Below are 20,397 nucleotides of genomic sequence, written 5' to 3'. Positions count from 1 at the left end.
CAGGGGCAAGAAATGCAGTTAACAGAAGGAAAAAATATTTCCCTGTGACAGGAAATCAAGCTTCTCCATTTCTTTTTTTCTTTCAGGATTATATTTGGCACTCTTTACCCTGCGTATTATTCTTACAAAGCTGTAAAATCAAAGGATATTAAAGAATATGTAAGTAATTTTTTTTTCTCCTGTGCTATGTTTTATGGTCTCTGATCATTACATTTTAAAGTTGCTACCTGCATTCCAGGTGATTCTGTAAACAGGGCTGGGGGAAGTCTTATATACAAATGCACAAAGCCTTGGAAACAAGCAGGGAGAACTGGAGGTCCTGGTGATGTCAAGGAATTATGATGTGATTGGAATAACAGAGACTTGGTGGGATAACTCACATGACTGGAGTACAGTCATGGATGGTTATAAACTGTTCAGGAAGGACAGGCAGGGCAGAAAAGGTGGGGGAGTAGCACTGTATGTAAGGGAGCAGTATGACTGCTCAGAGCTCCGGTACGAAACTGTGGAAAAACCTGAGTGTCTCTGGATTAAGTTTAGAAGTGTGTGCAACAAGAGTGATGTCATGGTGGGAGTCTGCTATAGACCACCGGACCAGGGGGATGAGGTGGATGAGGCTTTCTTCCGGCAACTCACGGAAGCTACTAGATCGCATGCCCTGATTCTCATGGGTGACTTTAATTTTCCTGATATCTGCTGGGAGAGCAATACAGCGGTGCATAGACAATCCAGGAAGTTTTTGGAAAGCGTAGGGGACAATTTCCTGGTGCAAGTGCTAGGGGAGCCAACTAGGGGGAGCGCTTTTCTCGACCTGCTGCTCACAAACCGGGTAGAATTAGTGGGGGAAGCAAAAGTGGATGGGAATCTGGGAGGCAGTGACCATGAGTTGGTTGAGTTCAGGATCCTGACGCAGGGAAGAAAGGTAAGCAGCAGGATACGGACCCTGGACTTCAGGAAAGCAGACTTTGACTCCCTCAGGGAACAGATGGCCAGGATCCCCTGGGGGACTAACATGAAAGGGAAGGGAGTCCAGGAGAGCTGGCTGTATTTCAAGGAATCCCTGTTGAGGTTACAGGGACAAACCATCCCGATGAGTCGAAAGAATAGTAAATATGGCAGGCGACCAGCTTGGCTTAATGGTGAAATCCTAGCGGATCTTAAACATAAAAAAGAAGCTTACAAGAAGTGGAAGGTTGGACATATGACCAGGGAAGAGTATAAAAATATTGCTCGGGCATGTAGGAAAGATATCAGGAGGGCCAAATCGCACCTGGAGCTGCAGCTAGCAAGAGATGTCAAGAGTAACAAGAAGGGTTTCTTCAGGTATGTTGGCAACAAGAAGAAAGCCAAGGAAAGTGTGGGCCCCTTACTGAATGAGGGAGGCAAGCTAGTGACAGAGGATGTGGAAAAAAGCTAATGTACTCAATGCTTTTTTTGCCTCTGTTTTCACTAACAAGGTCAGCTCCCAGACTGCTGTGCTGGGCAACACAAAATGGGGAAGAGATGGCCAGCCCTCTGTAGAGATAGAGGTGGTTAGGGACTATTTAGAAAAGCTGGACGTGCACAAGTCCATGGGGCCGGACGAATTGCATCCGAGAGTGCTGAAGGAATTGGCGGCTGTGATTGCAGAGCCCTTGGCCATTATCTTTGAAAACTCGTGGCGAACGGGGGAAGTCCCGGATGACTGGAAAAAGGCTAATGTAGTGCCCATCTTTAAAAAAGGGAAGAAGGAGGATCCTGGGAACTACAGGCCAGTCAGCCTCACCTCAGTCCCTGGAAAAATCATGGAGCAGGTCCTCAAAGAATCAATCCTGAAGCACTTAGAGGAGAGGAAAGTGATCAGGAACAGTCAGCATGGATTCACCAAGGGAAGGTCATGCCTGACTAATCTAATCGCCTTTTATGATGAGATTACTGGTTCTGTGGATGAAGGGAAAGCAGTGGATGTATTGTTTCTTGACTTTAGCAAAGCTTTTGACACGGTCTCCCACAGCATTCTTGTCAGCAAGTTAAGGAAGTATGGGCTGGATGAATGCACTATAAGGTGGGTAGAAAGCTGGCTAGATTGTCGGGCTCAACGGGTAGTGATCAATGGCTCCATGTCTAGTTGGCAGCCGGTGTCAAGTGGAGTGCCCCAGGGGTCGGTCCTGGGGCCCGTTTTGTTCAATATCTTCATAAATGATCTGGAGGATGGTGTGGATTGCACTCTCAGCAAATTTGCTGATGATACTAAACTGGGAGGAGTGGTAGATACGCTGGAGGGGAGGGATAGGATACAGAAGGACCTAGACAAATTGGAGGATTGGGCCAAAAGAAATCTAATGAGGTTCAATAAGGATAAGTGCAGGGTCCTGCACTTAGGATGGAAGAATCCAATGCACCGCTACAGACTAGGGACCGAATGGCTCGGCAGCAGTTCTGCGGAAAAGGACCTAGGGGTGACAGTGGACGAGAAGCTGGATATGAGTCAGCAGTGTGCCCTTGTTGCCAAGAAGGCCAATGGCATTTTGGGATGTATAAGTAGGGGCATAGCGAGCAGATCGAGGGACGTGATCGTTCCCCTCTATTCGACACTGGTGAGGCCTCATCTGGAGTACTGTGTCCAGTTTTGGGCCCCACACTACAGGAAGGATGTGGATAAATTGGAAAGAGTACAACAAAGGGCAACGAAAATGATTAGGGGTCTAGAGCACATGACTTATGAGGAGAGGCTGAGGGAGCTGGGATTGTTTAGTCTGCAGAAGAGAAGAATGAGGGGGGATTTGATAGCTGCTTTCAACTACCTGAAAGGGGGTTTCAAAGAGGATGGCTCTAGACTGTTCTCAATGGTAGCAGATGACAGAACGAGGAGTAATGGTCTCAAGTTGCAATGGGGGAGGTTTAGATTGGATATTAGGAAAAACTTTTCACTAAGAGGGTGGTGAAACACTGGAATGCGTTACCTAGGGAGGTGGTAGAATCTCCTTCCTTAGAGGTTTTTAAGGTCAGGCTTGACAAAGCCCTGGCTGGGATGATTTAACTGGGACTTGGTCCTGCTTTGAGCAGGGGGTTGGACTAGATGACCTTCTGGGGTCCCTTCCAACCCTGATATTCTATGATTCTATGATTCTATGATGTGTAGGCTGGTGGATAGGGCCCTAGACTGAAAGTTAGGAGAGCTGGATTCTGTTCCTAGCTCTGCTCGTGACCTTTGACAAATTGCTTATGCCTCCATGTGGTGGCATCATTGTACTTGTATGGCTGATCTCAAAAGGTGCTTGATGCCCATACCTGAGATATAGTTTTGCTTTGCTTATTTATTGTAGGAGAGCAGAACAAAGTAAAGCCTCTTCAGAAGCCCATTGGCCCTTTGGCTGCTCTCTCAAAACAGGGTTTGCAATGGAATTAGCAAACCAAAAGTACATATGATTGTGAATATCTTTCAGGAAGCAGAGACCCTTTCTCTCCAAAGCAGCAGCCAGCCTCCATAGTGGGATGGCCTCTTTATATACTTATGGTGGAGCTGTCCTGCCTTTTTCCTAGGAGAACGCCTCTGGGTCCTAGTGTCCCATGGTTCAGGCAGACAATGCCAACTTTTGTTAGGGGAAGTGGGATGTGGGAGAAGCATGACCCACAAGGGCCCCTTCTGTGTCCCAAAGGGGCTGTACTGTCTGTCACAATCTTGTTTTCTATCTAAAGTGTACTGAACACTGCAGAGCCTTCAGGTATTTACTCTTCAAATATCTGAGCATCTCAATGATGATAAGGCCATTTCCATGTCTTGGTGACAGCTTTGACGATTATCTTAACGTGTCCTTAGTACATTGTCAAGCTGTGACTTTGAGAGGCTCTTGAGATTCTTCCAGTCCAGCGTTTCCCTTGGTGAGATTAGTTCTTTATATCCGAAAGCATTAACTTATTGTGAGCATTGTAAGTAAACCAGATGAGGGCTGCCTGACCTGCAGGTACTTGCAGAGCTGACTCTGCTGCACCACTCCAGCTATATAAATCCCCTTTGATGTGCTAGCAGTTCAAATAACATCACCTAGCAGTGGCTAGCAATGATAGTCTCCATTTCGAGAACACATTTGATCTAAAGGCCTGGTCTGCGCTTGGAAGTTGTTTTGTTATAACTATGTCAGTTAGGGGTGTGCTTTTTCTTTAACCAATATAGTTATACCAATACAAGCCCTTGGGTTAGGGTTGCCAGGTGTCCAGTTTTCAACCGGTTCACCTGGTCAAAAAGGGACCCTGGCATTAGCTTCTGTCAACACTAGCTCCGGTCAGCACTGCTGACCAGGCCATTAAAAGTCCGGTTGGCAACACAGTGGGGCTAAGGTAGACTCCCTGCCCAGCTCTGCATAGATCTCGGGAAGTGGACGGCATGTCCCTCAGGGGAACAGTGACCAATGGGAGCTGCGATAGCGGCACTTGCAGGGGGCTGCTCCTCTGCCTAGGAGCAAGAGGGCCATGTTGCCGCTTCCTGGGAGTCACCCAAGGTCAGCGCTGTCCAGAGCCCACACACCGAGCTTCCTCCCGTGCGCCAACCCTCTGCCCCAGCTTGGAACCTCCTCTCTCCCGGATCCCGCATCCCCTTCCACACCTCTGCCCCTGCCCAGAGCCCTCTCTCACACTCTGAACCCCTCAGCCCCAACCTGGAGCCCCCTCCTGCACCCCAAACCCCTCATCCCCAGCCGCACCCCAGATCCCGCACCCCCCGCTGGAGCCCTCACCCCCTCCCACATCCCAACTCCCTGCCTGAGCCTGGTGAAAATGAGTGAGGGTGGGGGAGAGTAAGCGATGGAGGGAGAGGGGGTGGAGTGAGCGGGGGGCGGGCCTCAGAGAAGAGGCAGGGCAAGGGTGGGGCCTCGGGGCAGGGGCGGATAGGAGGTGGGGCAAGAATGTTCGGTTTTCTGCAATTAGAAAGTTGGCAACCCTACCTTGGATGGATGCAGTTATATCAGTAAAGGTACTGTATACCAGTATAGCTTATTCCCTTTCCCATGTGGGAATAGTTATACCAGTATAAAGCACCTTTACTCTGATATACTTTATCCACACTTGGACTTGATCTATACTTAAAAGTTTTGCCAGCATTGCTATGTTACTTAGGAGTGTGAGGAAATCGCCACCCCACTTCCCAAACTGATATAGCTGTGCCAGCAAAAGTCCTAGTATAGATGCTGTTACATGGACAAAAAGGAACTTTTGCCAGTATAGCTTATTCTGTTTGGGCAACTGGTGTAAACTATATTGGCAAAAAAATTATTGGTAGCATAATCTACATTTCCACTAGGGTATTGGCTGGGGTTAGCCAATGTAGCCCTCCTGACATACCTATACTAGCAAACCAAGTGTGGACAAGGCCTGCCAGGAGTGGCACTGCTTAATTATTCTGGTTGAGTTACAATAGTACACCTTTTTAGTGTAGTCAAGACCTCTGACTATTAAAGTACTTCACTGATATTGTTTACTTAAACTTACTAACACCCCTGTGAGGTTGCTGAGACATACTGAGGGGAGTTGGTCAAAAAATTTTGTTCCACAATATATTTTTCAACAAAAAATGGATTTTTTAGCAAAATGGAAATATCCATGGGAAATGTCACAATTCAACGACGTGTTATTGGAAGAACATTTGATTTGTTTTTGTCAACTGAAAAATTTCAGCCAATCAGGCAAAAATTTTCAGTGAAACAAAGAATGTTTGCCCCACTGGTCAAAACATTTTGATTTTTTGGTTGCCAAAAAAACAAAACAAACTAAACAAATAAATAACCAAGAAGTTTTCAGACTTGCAGTTTTTCAATGAAAACTTTTTTAAAAAATTCATCTTTATCAAACTCATCACTGGGGGTGGAGAACGCGTTTCCTGACCACCACTGAAATGCAGCTGCTTCTGGGGTGTAAGGCAACGGCACTACAGTATGGTTTAAGATGGGAAATTAAGAATATTGTGTCCATCTGTGCTGCTGGCGGCATGTTAGCTGGTAGGCTTGTCAGCCCAGGAAAAAATTAGTGTTACCCCTGAATCCATTTCAGGCCCCTGCTTCAAGATGCAATTTTCCGTTCAAACACCCAAAATGCATGAATAACTCAAAGCAAAGCAATTCCCTGACCAACAAGGCTGAGGCCCTTGCCTCTCTCAGCCAGCAGAAAGAAGAAGTGCCCTTCCCTTAAATCCTTGCAGGGTCATGGAACAGAGAGGTAACCTTTAACACTTTCCTGGCTTTTTTTTAACCCTGTCACAGGCTATTGAGATAAGGTAAGTATATTTTGTCTTACTGCAAAGACATCCCTACTCTTATGTCAAGTACCATGGGATCTCTAATGACCACAGATGGTTAGGACCTCGGCTACGTGTAACTCCCACCCAGTCAGTATGGCACTCTGTCCCCCTCTTGTCATGGCTGGTCCATATATAGAGGTTGATGAGCCTGCTACAGCCTTGACCTCTGGAGCTAAAAGCCTCTATTGCCTAAGCTAAAAGACCCACCTCTGTTAGCCTTGGCTGCAGCAGACTCACCAACCTCTTTCTGTGGCCCCGTCCACTATAGGGGTACAGAGCACCACACTGAGGGGGTGTAGGGTTACATAGGTCATTTGAGAGAAGACACCTCCAATAGCACAGCTCCTTCTGTCAGCAAATTTGGGTGTGCTGGGACTTACTCAGAGGGAAGAGTGCTAGCTACTGATTCATAAGCACCTTTTCCTTCCTGCAGTACTTAGAGGTCACTTGGCGATCTCCCATCCATGTATTGACCTAACCTAACCCTGATTATAGGCCATTACCTGATGGGATTACCGCACCAGGTAACGTGATAGCAGGGTTGCACTTGCATTTGCAGATGAAGAGGGAAGTTATATGGTGTCATCTGTATGTTCTAGTGTTATCAAACTGTCTAAATCACTATCTCAGTCAGACAGAAATTCTACAGCAGAAACTCCTTGTGGAATATGAGCAGCGAGTCTGACTACTTTGTCTTTTGGTCGGATTGAGCATAAAGGACAAATTCCTTCTTCATGTGGGTTTGTGCATGACTCTGATTTGTGTTGTGGACTACGCCTATGTGACAACTTGCTGGGTGACACCTGGCAAAGCCCTTCAGTTCTCCGTGCCTGCACAACAGGGTTCTGAGGCATTCTTGTCAATAAGCGTATCACCAGGCAGCTGTGGATGGGCTGAGCTTTGGGATCCTCAGCTGAAAGATGCTCTCCCCTAGAAGAGTAAAATACCATCACTGTACATTTGTGCCTTCCTAGAACAACACGGTTATAAAATATCTGATTTCTCTTCACAGGTCAAATGGATGATGTACTGGATCATATTTGCACTCTTCACGACAGCCGAGACTTTCACAGATCTCTTTCTTTGCTGGTGAGCGTCAGACCGAGGTGGGGCATTGGTAATGAGATGGGGAAGAAAATAGAAGGGTTTATAAGGGAACACAGCTCCAGAGAGAGGATTGTAAGACTGTGTCATTTCCTGTGCAAGGGGTTAAATGTCAGGTGCATGGCATGTTTTGCTTGGAAGACCAGCACTTCCTCTCTTAGCGCTGCCAGATTTAGGGGTTGGGAAATACTAACATCAGGGGAACTGCTCGGGTGCCTGTGAGAAAACAGTTGGAACTGGGAAGAGTTTGACGAAGGTCTGTCACAGTCAACAGAGGATGGCTGAGCCAGCAGCCCTCTTCTGCTGTGGGCACTGGTGCAGGTGTTGGGATGGAGACAGGCACATGGAAAGAGTGGAATGTGTATTTGAGAGAGGACAGGTGAACATGAGTGAGGGGAAAAGGGAAAGAGAGGAGAGAAAGGAATAGGGGGAAGGAAGAGATAGAGGGAGGAAGAAGGAGGAGGAAGATACAAACAGGAATAAGACAAACCACTTTAACTTTTTCCCTTCTAAAACTTTCTAATCCCTAGGGTAAGCCAGTGTGTTACATGTTCCTCTCTGTGCCTGCTCCACAGTGGTTAGGAGTCTATTGCAGTCCCAATTGAGAGAGCTGCCATCTTGGCCAATACACTGGGAATTGAACCGGGAACCTCCAGAGCTAAAAGCATGAGCTACTAAAGCTTGAGCTAGAGATCCAGGGTTTTCTAACTAGGGCTGTAGCAGATTGATATTCAGGTTGGGCATAGAGGGGCCTGTAACACACACTCAGCAGTGGGTTTCAACAGCAGGGGATATTACTTGTTCCTGCTCTGTCCTTTTCCTTTGAGATAGATACTTGGGTGTATAGGAGCACAAAGGAAAATGACATTCTTTGTTTGCAAAGGGGTCGAGCCTGTGCACCCTGCAGCTTCCTCCCAGTCTGTTCTCATGTGGGGGTTAGGAGGGGAGGAACACAGACCATGGTTAAAGTGGGGTGTTAAGGTCAATAGAGGCTTTGGGTGCTCAGCACCTCTGCAAATCAGGCCACTTGCACTGAAGTGAGGGGGAAAACTCCTGTGAGCTTTGGACTAGGCCACTTAGATAGGTACCTAACTTCAGGCACATTTTGACCACTCTTATACAGCCTGATCCAAAGCCCATTGAAGCTAATGGAAACCGGAGAAGTGAATGGGCTTTGCATCAAGTTCTTAATCCTTATGCATGTACCTCACCAAGGGCCCAGACCTACAAGGTGCTGATCACCTGCAGGGAGCACTCTTTTCAATGGGAGTTTCAGGGAGCTCACCACCACACAGAATCCGGCCCAAAAGGAGGCATTGTGTTGGTACTTCAGTATGTCCTTAACTCATTTGGGCCTGATCCAGGGGGTGTGACTGCAGCTCATATATGGGCCTGAGCTAGCTGTCATGTAGCTAGCTTGGGTTCCAGAGATGAAGACGCAGCACGCAGGCTAAGGCACAGGTTAGCCACACAAGTCATTGTGTGTGGTTCTGAGCGGGCTTGTACAAACTGTGCTGCTGTGACCTCGCTCCTAAAGCTAGCTTGGGTATCCCATGATTGCAGTGTAGACATTCTCTTAACTGAGGGAAATGAGACACGTAAACTATCTGTAGAAAACGTGGAGGACGGGTTAGATTTTTAAAATTCTCTGTGTTAAGTCACGTTGCTGCTAGCAAAACAAAAGGGAAGGACATGCAGTTATAACGGGAATGTCTCTTATTATTAGTAATTGTTGTTCTGTGTATATTACAATAGTGCCAGAAATCCCCAGGGAAGATTGGGCCCCATTATGCTGCACACTATACAAGCACAGATAATGAGACAGCGCCTGCATAATGTGAAAGGAATGATGGTTCGATTCCGTGATAAGTGCCATCTAACTGCAGAAAGGCAGAGAGACAAAAGGTGTATAAATAAATCCAGAGGCTGGTTTGCAGGCTGCTGGTGGGTGTGATAGGTAGTATTCTCTCTGCATCCCAGGCCTGTAAGGGCTGGGAACAGTGCAAAGAAAGCCTCCATGGCCCCTTTGTGCATACAGCACCCCTTGTCACTTAATTGGTTCAAAGGGTCCCTATTAAATAACGTTGCTGCTACCTGGCTGCCAGAAAACTTTGCATAGCGCTCAGCCAGAGTTTGGATGTGAGTGAATGTGGAAAGAGGGTGGTAGATCCTTAGGACACTCAGGTAGACAGAAACCAGCCTAGGCTATGAATCTGCCAATTGCTAACTGCCTTGGGTTTCTATTATCATCAGAGAAGCAGTTAACATGAATCTATCTATCTATATCATCTTTGTTTTCCAATAGGTTTCCATTCTATTATGAACTGAAAATAGCTTTTGTAGCTTGGTTGCTGTCTCCATACACAAAAGGCTCCAGCCTCCTGTATAGAAAATTTGTACACCCAACACTGTCTTCAAAAGAAAAGGTAATTACAGGTGTTCATGCCCTAACTGAGTGGATGGCTCACAGCGGTGGAATTAGTGTGTTTACCGTATGTCAGTTGTATCAACGGCTTTCATCTCAAGAAGATGAGTCACTGCTTTTTCTTTTATATATTTTTGTTCTTTGATCTTCTCTTTGGTTTTTTTTTTTTTTTTTTTTTTTTTTTTGGTATCAGCAGCTGCTGAGCTCATTCAGAATAACTTCACTTCAACTGGGCATCAGAGAACCTAAGAGGGTGGGATACATGTATTTTGTTTTCCCTGAAAATACCACCCTGAAAATAGTCCTTCCTTTCATGACAAACTTCATAGTGTTGGAAATGCTAACTGAATGTAGCTGGGGTGACAAGGTGGGTGAGGTAATATCGTTTATTGGACCAACTTCTGTGGGTGACAAATTTTTGAGCCACACAGAGCTCTTCTTCAGGTCTAGGAAAGGAACTTTGAGCATCACAGCTAAATGGAAGGTGGAACAGATTGGTTAGCGTAAGTAGGTAGCACATATTCTAAGGGACCTTTCAAGGTAGAGTGGTCCGTTAACACCTCTGCAGTCATAGGTCAAAAAGAGGGGATTAGTGGGTTACAGATAGTTGTAATAAACCATAAATTCAATCTCTAATTCAGGCCTGATCTACACTACAGAGATAGGTCGACATAAACTAACTCTACATTACACATCTACACTAAAGTAGATACACAGGAAAACTGCAGAAAAGGATCTGGACCACAAGTAGGCCACAAGCTAAATATGAGTCAACAGTGTAACACTTTTGCAAAAAAAAAAAAAAAAAAAAAAAAAAAAAAGCGATCATTCTGGGGTGTATTAGCAGGAGTGTTGTAAGCAAGACACATGAAGTAATTCTTCCGCTCTGCTCCACGCTGATTAGGCCTCAACTGGAGTATTGTGTCCAGTTCTGGGCCCCACATTTCAAGAAAGATGTGGACAAATTGGAGAAAGTCCAGAGAAGAGCAACAAAAATGATTAAAGGTCTAGAAAACATGACTTATGAGGGAAGATTGAAAAAACTGGGTTTGTTTAGTCTGGAAGAGATAAGACTGAGAGGGGACATAACAGTTTTCAAGCACTGTGATAAAATTCCTCCTCTGCCTTGGTGGGTCCTGCGCTTATTGGCGGATTTGCTCGCCTCAGAGATTCACGGCTGCTCTCAGTTTGGCCACTTTTGCTAGTGGCTCAAACCTGCCGTTCACTCAGCTAACCTCATCCCTGGCCAGCATGGGGAAAAGGAAGGAGAACAATTCCCACAGTCTCCGCTGGTTCACCTAGAGGGTCAGGGGACAGGCCAGGGACCTTCCCCTCTGGTGAGACCCACAGTCCAGGTCAACTCCTTCTGTATCCATTAGGGAGTTGGGGGGATGGGAGGAACCCTGGCCTGCCCTCTATTCCTGGTTCCAGCCCAGGGCCCTGTGGATCACAGCTGTCCACAGTGTTTCGTGTAACACCTGTGTGACAGCTACAACTTGCTGGGCTACTTCCCCATGGTCTCCTCCCAACACCTTCTGTATCCTCGCCACAGGATCTTCCTCCTGATGCCAGATAGCATTTGTACTCCTCAGTCCTCCAGCAGCACACCCTCTCCCTCTCAGCTTTTTGCGTGCCCCTCACTGACTGAAGTGAACTCCTTTTTAAACCAGGTGCCCTGATTAGCCTGTCTTAATTGATTCTAGCAACTTCTTAATTGGCTCCAGGTGTCCTAATTAGCCTGTCTGCCTTAATTGGTTCCAGCAAGTTCCTGATTGTTCTGGAACTGCCCCTGTTACCTTACCTAGGAAAAAGGGACCTGCTTAACCTGGGGCTAATATATCTGCCTTCTATCACTCTCCTTTAGTAGTGGGCGGGCAGAAGCCCGCTCACCTCCTGGATTTTTTGTTTTAAGAAAAAAAAAATCACTTTCCTGTAGCCATCTGGCCCGAGCCTGTCATACCACTCAGCCTTGTAGGCCCAATTCTCCACTCACAGAATAAAAGCAACTCCCAGAGTTTTCAGTGGAAGCTACTGCTCTCCTGCCGTCCTCTTTTCCTTTTCAAGTACTGGCTGTAAATATCTCTTCAGCTGCTGGGAAGGAGGGAGGGAGATGCCCTCCTCCATGAATGATGGCCTGACCCTTGAGAGAGATGGCAGGAGGACTGAACTCTTCCCTCCCGTGCTTTTTTTTTTTTTTTTTTTGTCTTGCACGACAGGAAATTGATGACTGCCTCGTCCAAGCGAAGGATCGGAGCTACGATGCCCTGGTGCACTTTGGGAAACGGGGACTGAACGTCGCAGCAACAGCAGCCGTGATGGCGGCTTCCAAGGTAACAGCCAGGAGAGTGCAGGTCACGGCAGTGCCGTTAGCCTCTCAATCGGGTCTGGGTCCATCGTCTACGGTAACAACACAGTGGGGCGGAGAGGAGGAAGGCATGGGGGGGAGTCCAGAATTCTTTCAGTTGTTACGATCCTGCCTCCCAGCATCCTGTTCATCAGCCTCAAGGGTGCGTCTTGGGATGAACACATTATGCAAGACCATGATGCTGTGGGAGTGAATGAAGGGGGTAAACGCATGGGGCCAAGCTTTGCCTTCAGGTCTGTGTGAGGGCTTCTGCTGAGCAGGACGCGAAGCAGCACACTCTAGCCTTATGACGATGCACAATTAGATTTCCATTAGCGATACTGATTAATCATACCCGGGAACAGTTACTACACCATGCTGGGAAATTGCTTAATGGCTCCTTTGAGGAAAAATTAAGCTCAGCTGTCCAGTTATTTCCTGCCCCCTTTCACAGGAGAAAGCACAGAGTAGGACTGAGGAGAGAGCCCCCACACCAGGCCTGTTGTTTCATTGGATTGTTAAAAAGGGTGGATAACATTCTCACCTCTAATTTGGATGCTAATATCAGACCAATGAAATCTGAGGCTTCTGAACATTAAATGACCACCTGCTGGGGTCAGGAAGGATCTCTTCTTTCATACCTTGTACAGCATCATATGATTGACTAGGTTCATTATTATGTTGAGTGAAGGAGAGATTACATTCCTTTGAAGCAGCAGATATTGGTTACTTTTGGAGACAGGATGCTGGACGTGATGGAGAAATGGTCTTATCTGATCCTTAGATGGAAAGTGCTCTAGATATGCAAAGCAGACACCCACATTGTTCTGTATTGCATCTGTACTGTTACACCCATGCCTGGTGCTACAGCAATATTGAGATCTGTTTTAAATGTGCAAAAGCCAAGAATGCTTATTTTGTTCCCTGCTCACAGTCGTCTGTTTCTAGATGTTGAGCTGATGTGATTCTGAATGTATGAATGTTCCTACAACACCTCCACACAACAGTGAGACATTTGGCTGACACCTTGGCTGCACCAAGGGCTTTTATGCCACTCTAGCAGCATAAAAGGGCCTTAAAATGGGCAGCAGCAGTCCACTGAGAGTATCACTGTCTCTGTACAGCCTTTGCTCCCAGCACGTGGTGTAGATGCACTGATGTCCCTGGTGCATTGCACTACGTCTGTCTCCGCTTTCCAGGGCCTGCAGGAGCATGTGGGAAGCAGAGTACAAGTTAGAGCTGCCCTGAGGCTGCTCTGATTTACCCTTGGGGCTTGGCAGGGCCCTGTCCAACCCCAGCAGATGGCCTAAAGCCTTTGGGCCCCACCTCTCCCTCCCTGCCCTGAGCACAGGAACAGAATAATTGAGTCTTGGGCCCTTTCTCGAGGGTCAATGAGTGTCACTGTCCTACTTGCCTCCTTTCTCCTCCTCAGGGATTTCTCTTGAAAAAGAATCTGTCTCTCTAAATGCTTGTTTTCCACCTTGCGAGGATTTGTACAAAGCTCCAGAGGTAGCAGGAGGCCAGGTGGAAGGGAAGCTGGGGACGGCCGTAAAGAAGAAGGTCTGCAGTGAAAGAGGGGGACAGAGTAGTTCTAGGGATGATCTAATGGAGAACCTTGTTCAGTGTTAGAAGAAAGTATCTCTTTCTGTGATTCTTTACCATTGTCACACCTTACCTTTGGTTCTTATCCTGCCCCTGTCCCTGCAGTATCTGAGCACCTCACAATCTTCAATCCGCACAACACATCTGTGAGGTAGGGAAGTGCTACTGACTCCATTTCAGATGGGGAAATGGAGGCACAGAGAGGCTAAATGAGTTGCTCAGGGTCACAGAAGAAGTTGATGGTAGAGCATGGACTTGAACCCAAGTTTCAGGCTTGGGCCCTAACCACTGAACCATCTTCCCTGTCTACGACATCTTGGAAGGCCTACTCCTAGGAACAACACTTTAAATTAGGCTAGTACCCATAACAGGTAAGAAGTTTTACCTCGCTGCTTGTTTTCAGAGGTGGGAGAGTGGTTTAATGGCTAGCTCAGAGGATTAGTATTGGATCGATTTGAGGCATTTGTAACAAAACAATCACTCTGTTCTATTCCTGACTCTGGAAGGGAGTTTAATCTAATGGTTAGATTAGGGGATGGAGTTGGGATTCCTGGGTTCTGCTGTCAGTTCAGTGTTTGGCCTTTGACAAGCCACTCACCTCTCTGTGCCTCAATTGATTCACCTGAAAAGTAGGTATAATACTTCTCTGCATTCCTAGGTGCTGAGTTTTAATGACTTAATTATGATCTAGAGAGCACATCAGGGTGACAGACAGTGAATAAAACCAAAATACAGTCATTAAGGGGAAATGTTTCTCTGCACCCTCGCACCCAAGTTTAGAAAGTGCCCTACCCCCTATTTCAGTCATCGGCTCCAGGACTCACACTGGCTTGTCTCCCCTAGCCTTTGGAAGGTGATAGCTAATATGTATGTGGAGACAAGGCAGTTTGCGTTTAACACATGTTAAACTGCTCCAGTTGAAGCCCAAAGCTGAAGTTAGGCCCCCAAATCCATATTTCAGCACCAAAATAAGTGCCCTGGCTTTCAGAAAGGCCTAGCCCCTGTGGAAAATGTGGCCTTACAAAGTAGAGAAAGGAAAAGTCCATCCTATATCCTACTTCAGCTGGAATAACAGGACAGAAATAAGGACAGGTTTCAGAGTAGCAGCCGTGTTAGTCTGTATTCGCAAAAAGAAAAGGAGTACTTGTGGCACCTTAGAGACTAACAAATTTATTTGAGCATAAGCTTTCGGGACCTACAGCTCACTTCATCCTATGCATTCAAGTGAGCTGTAGCTCACAAAAGCTTATGCTCAAATAAATTTGTTAGTCTCTAAGGTGCCACAAGTACTCCTTTTCTTTTTAGGACAGAAGTAGATGCTAAGATATCTGGGGCCCCTCCTCAGCTGGTATAAATCAGCGTAGCATCTGTTAACCTAGGTATGAGGCTCTAGCCCTAAGTTTATTGGGTGCAGGCCCAGTTAAAGTGAGAAATGGACCCAGATCTAAGTACTCTTGAACTTTGAGACATGTCCCCTTCTTTTCCTTCTCTCTGGTGGACTAACCGTGTCCCTCACAGACCAAGATGCTACAAGCACGGGCTAGAATATACGTACCTCCTCCTTAGCTCAGTCAGATTCTCCACTGGCCTGACTGATAAATGTTTGATTAGCTGGACACAATTTAAAAAAAAAAAATTGTGGTGCCAGGCAAAAATACAGGTCATTATTAGACAGCTGAGGGGCTCTCGGAACCCCAAGCCCTTGTGCCAATCTCCCCTCGTTTGCATGTGCTCTCTCTCTCTCGTTCTCTTTCTCAAGATGAGTGGTACATTTCTGAGGATCTCTGAGTGTAGACAAAATCAGACATCTGGTGCTGGGTACTCAGCACAGAGTCCCTGTCCCACCACCTTGCATCCCCCTCGTGTTACACCACAGTCCTTCCCTCAGCACACGGTGACTTCACAAGAGTAAGAACTAAGTGGTAGGATCCAGTAACGAGGTAAATCCTGACGTGCAGCCCCCTTAACTTCCATTAGTTCAGTCCATTGCCCTCCGAGGGGCACGGGGCTCCGGCCAGCTAACAAGACGTATGCCAGTCACCAACTCAGACACTTGCTCATATGTTGTCTCTCTTTCCTGGTCCTTCTTCTGGTTTTGCCTTTTAGATTGTAAGCTCTTCCAGGCTGGGACTACCTTCCAAATGTTTGCATGGCACCTGGCACAATAGGGTTTTTAGGTCTACTGCTATATTGACGACGATGATGATAGCGAATGGGGAATGAAAAGCTGAAACCTCCTTGCAACAACCACAGTATTTTGGATGGGAAAAAAATGAGATGGAGAGAGAAGGCATGCATGACTGGCAGTGATGAAAAGCCTGTTTGGGGCTAATAGGTCTGAGAGATTGTCCGAGAGTCTGTCATGCGTGTGAAAATATGACCTGAAACACTGCCAGAGGTGGTGGTAATTCTGGCTGTCTGCTAGAAGTGCCAGTCACACAAATTAAGGAGTTAGAATTGCAGCACACACACATCATCCTGGATCTCAAAAGCCTTTAGGGCCTGATCCAAAGCCCACTGGTGTCAGTGGAATGACTCCCATTGACTCCACTGGGCTTTGGATCAGGCCCTCAGAAAAGATCCTTGCTCTAGCATGTCTGTTTGGGCCAGTTCTTCCTCTCTGGGCAAACTCCGTCCCCCTCTCTCAGGTTACCAGCAGGTTTCTAGATCCCACATAGGAGAATGCTGCCTTGGCACAACTTGCCAGTGGAGAGCTGCAGAGAGCTCTCCTTCAAATTGAAAAGCAGTACTTGTGGCACCTTAGAGACTAACAAATTTATTAGAGCATAAGCTTTCGTGAGCTACAGCTCACTTCATCGGATGCATTTTGGTGGAAAAAACAGAGGAGAGATTTATATACACACACAGAGAACATGAAACAATGGGTTTATCATACACACTGTAAGGAGAGTGATCACTTAAGATAAACCATCACCAGCAGCGGGGGGGGGGGGGAGGGGGGAAGGAGGAAAACCTTTCATGGTGACAAGCAAGCTAGGCTAATTCCAGCAGTTAACAAGAATATCAGAGGAAAAGTCGGGGGTGGGGTGGGGGGGAGAAATAACATGGGGAAATTAGCCTACCTTGCTTGTCACCATGAAAGGTTTTCCTCCTTTCCCCCCCCTGCTGCTGGTGATGGCTTATCTTAAGTGATCACTCTCCTTACAGTGTGTATGATAAACCCATTGTTTCATGTTCTCTGTATGTGTATATAAATCTCTCCTCTGTTTTTTCCACCAAACGCATCCGATGAAGTGAGCTGTAGCTCACGAAAGCTTATGCTCTAATAAATTTGTTAGTCTCTAAGGTGCCACAAGTACTCCTTTTCTTTTTGCGAATACAGACTAACACGGCTGCTACTCTGAAACATGGGGAAATAGTTTTACTTTGTGTAATGACTCATCCATTCCCAGTCTCTATTCAAGCCTAAGTTAATTGTATCCAGTTTGCAAATTAATTCCAATTCGGCAGTCTCTCGTTGGAGTCTGTTTTTGAAGCTTTTTTGTTGAAGGATAGCCACTCTTAGGTTTGTAATCGAGTGACCAGAGAGATTGAAGTGTTCTCCAACTGGTTTTTGAATGTTATAATTCTTGACGTCTGATTTGTGTCCATTCATTCTTTTACGTAGAGACTGTCCAGTTTGGCCAATGTACATGGCAGAGGGGCATTGCTGGCACATGATGGCATATATCACATTGGTAGATGCGCAGGTGAACGAGCCTCTGATAGTGTGGCTGATGTTATTAGGCCCTATGATGGTATCCCCTGAATAGATATGTGGACAGAGTTGGCAACGGGCTTTGTTGCAAGGATAGGTTCCTGGGTTAGTGGTTCTGTTGTGTGGTGTGTGGTTGCTGGTGAGTATTTGCTTCAGATTGGGGGGCTGTCTGTAAGCAAGGACTGGCCTGTCTCCCAAAATCTGTGAGAGTGATGGGTCGTCCTTCAGGATAGGTTGTAGATCCTTGATGATGCGTTGGAGAGGTTTTAGTTGGGGGCTGAAGGTGATGGCTAGTGGCGTTCTGTTATTTTCTTTGTTGGACCTGTCCTGTAGTAGGTGACAGGGGCCACAACAATGGTTCCCGTAACCCACCCAGCAATATTGTTAATCTATCCAACTATACTCTTAGCCCAGCAGAAGAATCTGTCCTATCTCGGGGCCTCTCCTTTTGCCCCTCCACCCCCACGAACATGATACAGTTCTGTGGTGACCTAGAATCCTATTTTCGACGTCTCAGACTCAAGGAATATTTCCAACACACCTCTGACCAACATATTAACCCACAGAGACCTTCCTGCCAACACTACAAAAAGAAGGATTCTGGGTGGACTCCTCCTGAAGGTCGAAACAGCAGACTGGATTTCTACATAGAGTGCTTCCGCTGACGTGCACGAGCTGAAATTGTGGAAAAGCAGCATCGCTTACCCCATAACCTCAGCCATGCAGAACACAGTGCCATCCACAGCCTCAGAAACAACTCTGACATCATAATCAAAAAGGCTGACAAAGGAGGTGCTGTCGTCATCATGAATAGGTCGGTGTATGAACAAGAGGCTACTAGGCAGCTCTCCAACACCACTTTCTACAAGCTATTACCCTCTGATCCCACTGAGAGTTACCAAAAGAAACTACAGCATTTGCTCAAGAAACTCCCTGAAAAAGCACAAGAACAAATCCGCACAGACCACCCCTAGAACTCCGATCTGGGGTATTCTATCTGCTACCCAAGATCCATAAACCTGGAAATCCTGGACGCCCCATCATCTCAGGCATTGGCACCCTGACAGCAGGATTGTCTGGCTATGTAGACTCCCTCCTCAGACCCTTCGTTACCAGCACTCCCAGCTATCTTCGAGACACCACTGACTTCCTGAGGAAACTGCAGTCCATTGGTGATCTTCCTAAAAACACCATCCTAGCCACTATGGATGTAGAAGCCCTCTACACCAACATTCCACACAAAGATGGACTACGAGCCATCAGGAACAGTATCCCCGATACTGTCACGGCTAACCTGGTGGCTGAACTTTGTGACTTTGTCCTCACCCATAACTATTTCACATTTGGGGACAATGTATACCTTCAAATCAGCGGCACTGCGATGGGTACCCGCATGGCCCCACAGTATGCCAACATTTTTATGGCTGACTTAGAACAACGCTTCCTCAGCTCTCGTCCCCTAATGCCCCTACTCTACTTGCGCTACATTGATGACATCTTCATCATCTGGACCCATGGAAAAGAAGCCCTTGAGGAATTCCACCATGATTTCAACAATTTCCATCCCACCATCAACCTCAGCCTGGACCAGTCCACACAAGAGATCCACTTCCTGGACACTACGGTGCTAATAAGCGATGGTCACATAAACACCACCCTATATCGGAAACCTACTGACCGCTATTCCTACCTACATGCCTCTAGCTTTCATCCAGATCATAACACTCGATCCATTGTCTACAGCCAAGCTCTACGATATAACCGCATTTGCTCCAACCCCTCAGACAGAGACAAACACCTACAAGATCTCTATCATGCATTCCTACAACTACAATACCCACCTGCTGAAGTGAAGAAACAGATTGACAGAGCCAGAAGAGTACCCAGAAGTCACCTACTACAGGACAGGCCCAACAAAGAAAATAACAGAATGCCACTAGCCATCACCTTCAGCCCCCCAACTAAAACCTCTCCAACGCATCATCAAGGATCTACAACCTATCCTGAAGGACGACCCATCACTCTCACAGATCTTGGGAGACAGGCCAGTCCTTGCTTACAGACAGCCCCCCAACCTGAAGCAAATACACACCAGCAACCACACACCACACAACAGAACCACTAACCCAGGAACCTATCCTTGCAACAAAGCCCGTTGCCAACTCTATCCACATATCTATTCAGGGGATACCATCATAGGGCCTAATCACATCAGCCACACTATCAGAGGCTCGTTCACCTGCGCATCTACCAATGTGATATATGCCATCATGTGCCAGCAATGCCCCTCTGCCACGTACATTGGCCAAACTGGACAGTCTCTACGTAAAAGAATGAATGGACACAAATCAGACGTCAAGAATTATAACATTCAAAAACCAGTTGGAGAACACTTCAATCTCTCTGGTCACTCGATTACAGACCTAAGAGTGGCTATCCTTCAAAAAAAAGCTTCAAAAACAGACTCCAACGAGAGACTGCTGAATTGGAATTAATTTGCAAACTGGATACAATTAACTTAGGCTTGAATAGAGACTGGGAATGGATGAGTCATTACACAAAGTAAAACTATTTCCCATGTTATTTCTCCCCTCTACCCCACCCCCCACTGTTCTTCTGATATTCTTGTTAGCTGCTGGAATTAGCCTACCTTGCTTGTCACCATGAAAGGTTTTCCTCCTTTCCCCCCCCTGTTGCTGGTGATGGCTTATCTTAAGTGATCACTCTCCTTACAGTGTATGATAAACCCATTGTTTCATGTTCTGTGTGTGTCTATAAATCTCTCCTCTGCTTTTTCCACCAAATGCATCCGATGAAGTGAGCTGTAGCTCACAAAAGCTTATGCTCTAATAAATTTGTTAGTCTCTAAGGTGCCACAAGTACTGCTTTTCTTTTTGCGAATACAGACTAACACGGCTGCTACTCTGAAACCTCCT

General features: G+C 46.6%; 1 protein-coding gene across 16 annotated transcripts in view; it reads left to right on the top strand.

Moving 5' to 3' along the window:
* REEP1 (receptor accessory protein 1) overlaps window positions 1–20,397 on the top strand; it is a 117,412-nt gene that overhangs the window by 37,706 nt on the left and 59,309 nt on the right. For 4 of the 16 annotated variants that reach the window (XR_006280607.1, XR_006280608.1, XM_043512701.1 and 1 more), the window contains exons 2-7: window positions 87–159; window positions 6,899–7,178; window positions 7,278–7,357; window positions 9,678–9,798; window positions 9,991–10,164; window positions 12,014–12,127. Coding sequence is in view for 12 of the 16 variants with exons in the window: in XM_043512701.1 (XP_043368636.1) it covers window positions 7,017–7,178; window positions 7,278–7,357; window positions 9,678–9,798; window positions 9,991–10,164; window positions 12,014–12,127 (651 nt within the window). In the remaining 4 variants the exon portion in view is untranslated. Of the gene's footprint in view, window positions 1–86; window positions 160–6,898; window positions 7,189–7,277; window positions 7,358–9,677; window positions 9,799–9,990; window positions 10,165–12,013; window positions 12,128–20,397 lie in introns of those variants that run through there. The other 12 variants (XR_006280609.1, XM_038400154.2, XM_043512706.1 and 9 more) reach the window with 7 other exon arrangements.

The sequence above is a fragment of the Dermochelys coriacea genome, chromosome 4 (assembly GCF_009764565.3).
Source record: "Dermochelys coriacea isolate rDerCor1 chromosome 4, rDerCor1.pri.v4, whole genome shotgun sequence".
NCBI lineage: Eukaryota > Metazoa > Chordata > Testudines > Dermochelyidae > Dermochelys > Dermochelys coriacea.
This window is presented reverse-complemented; position numbering and strand designations above follow the sequence as displayed.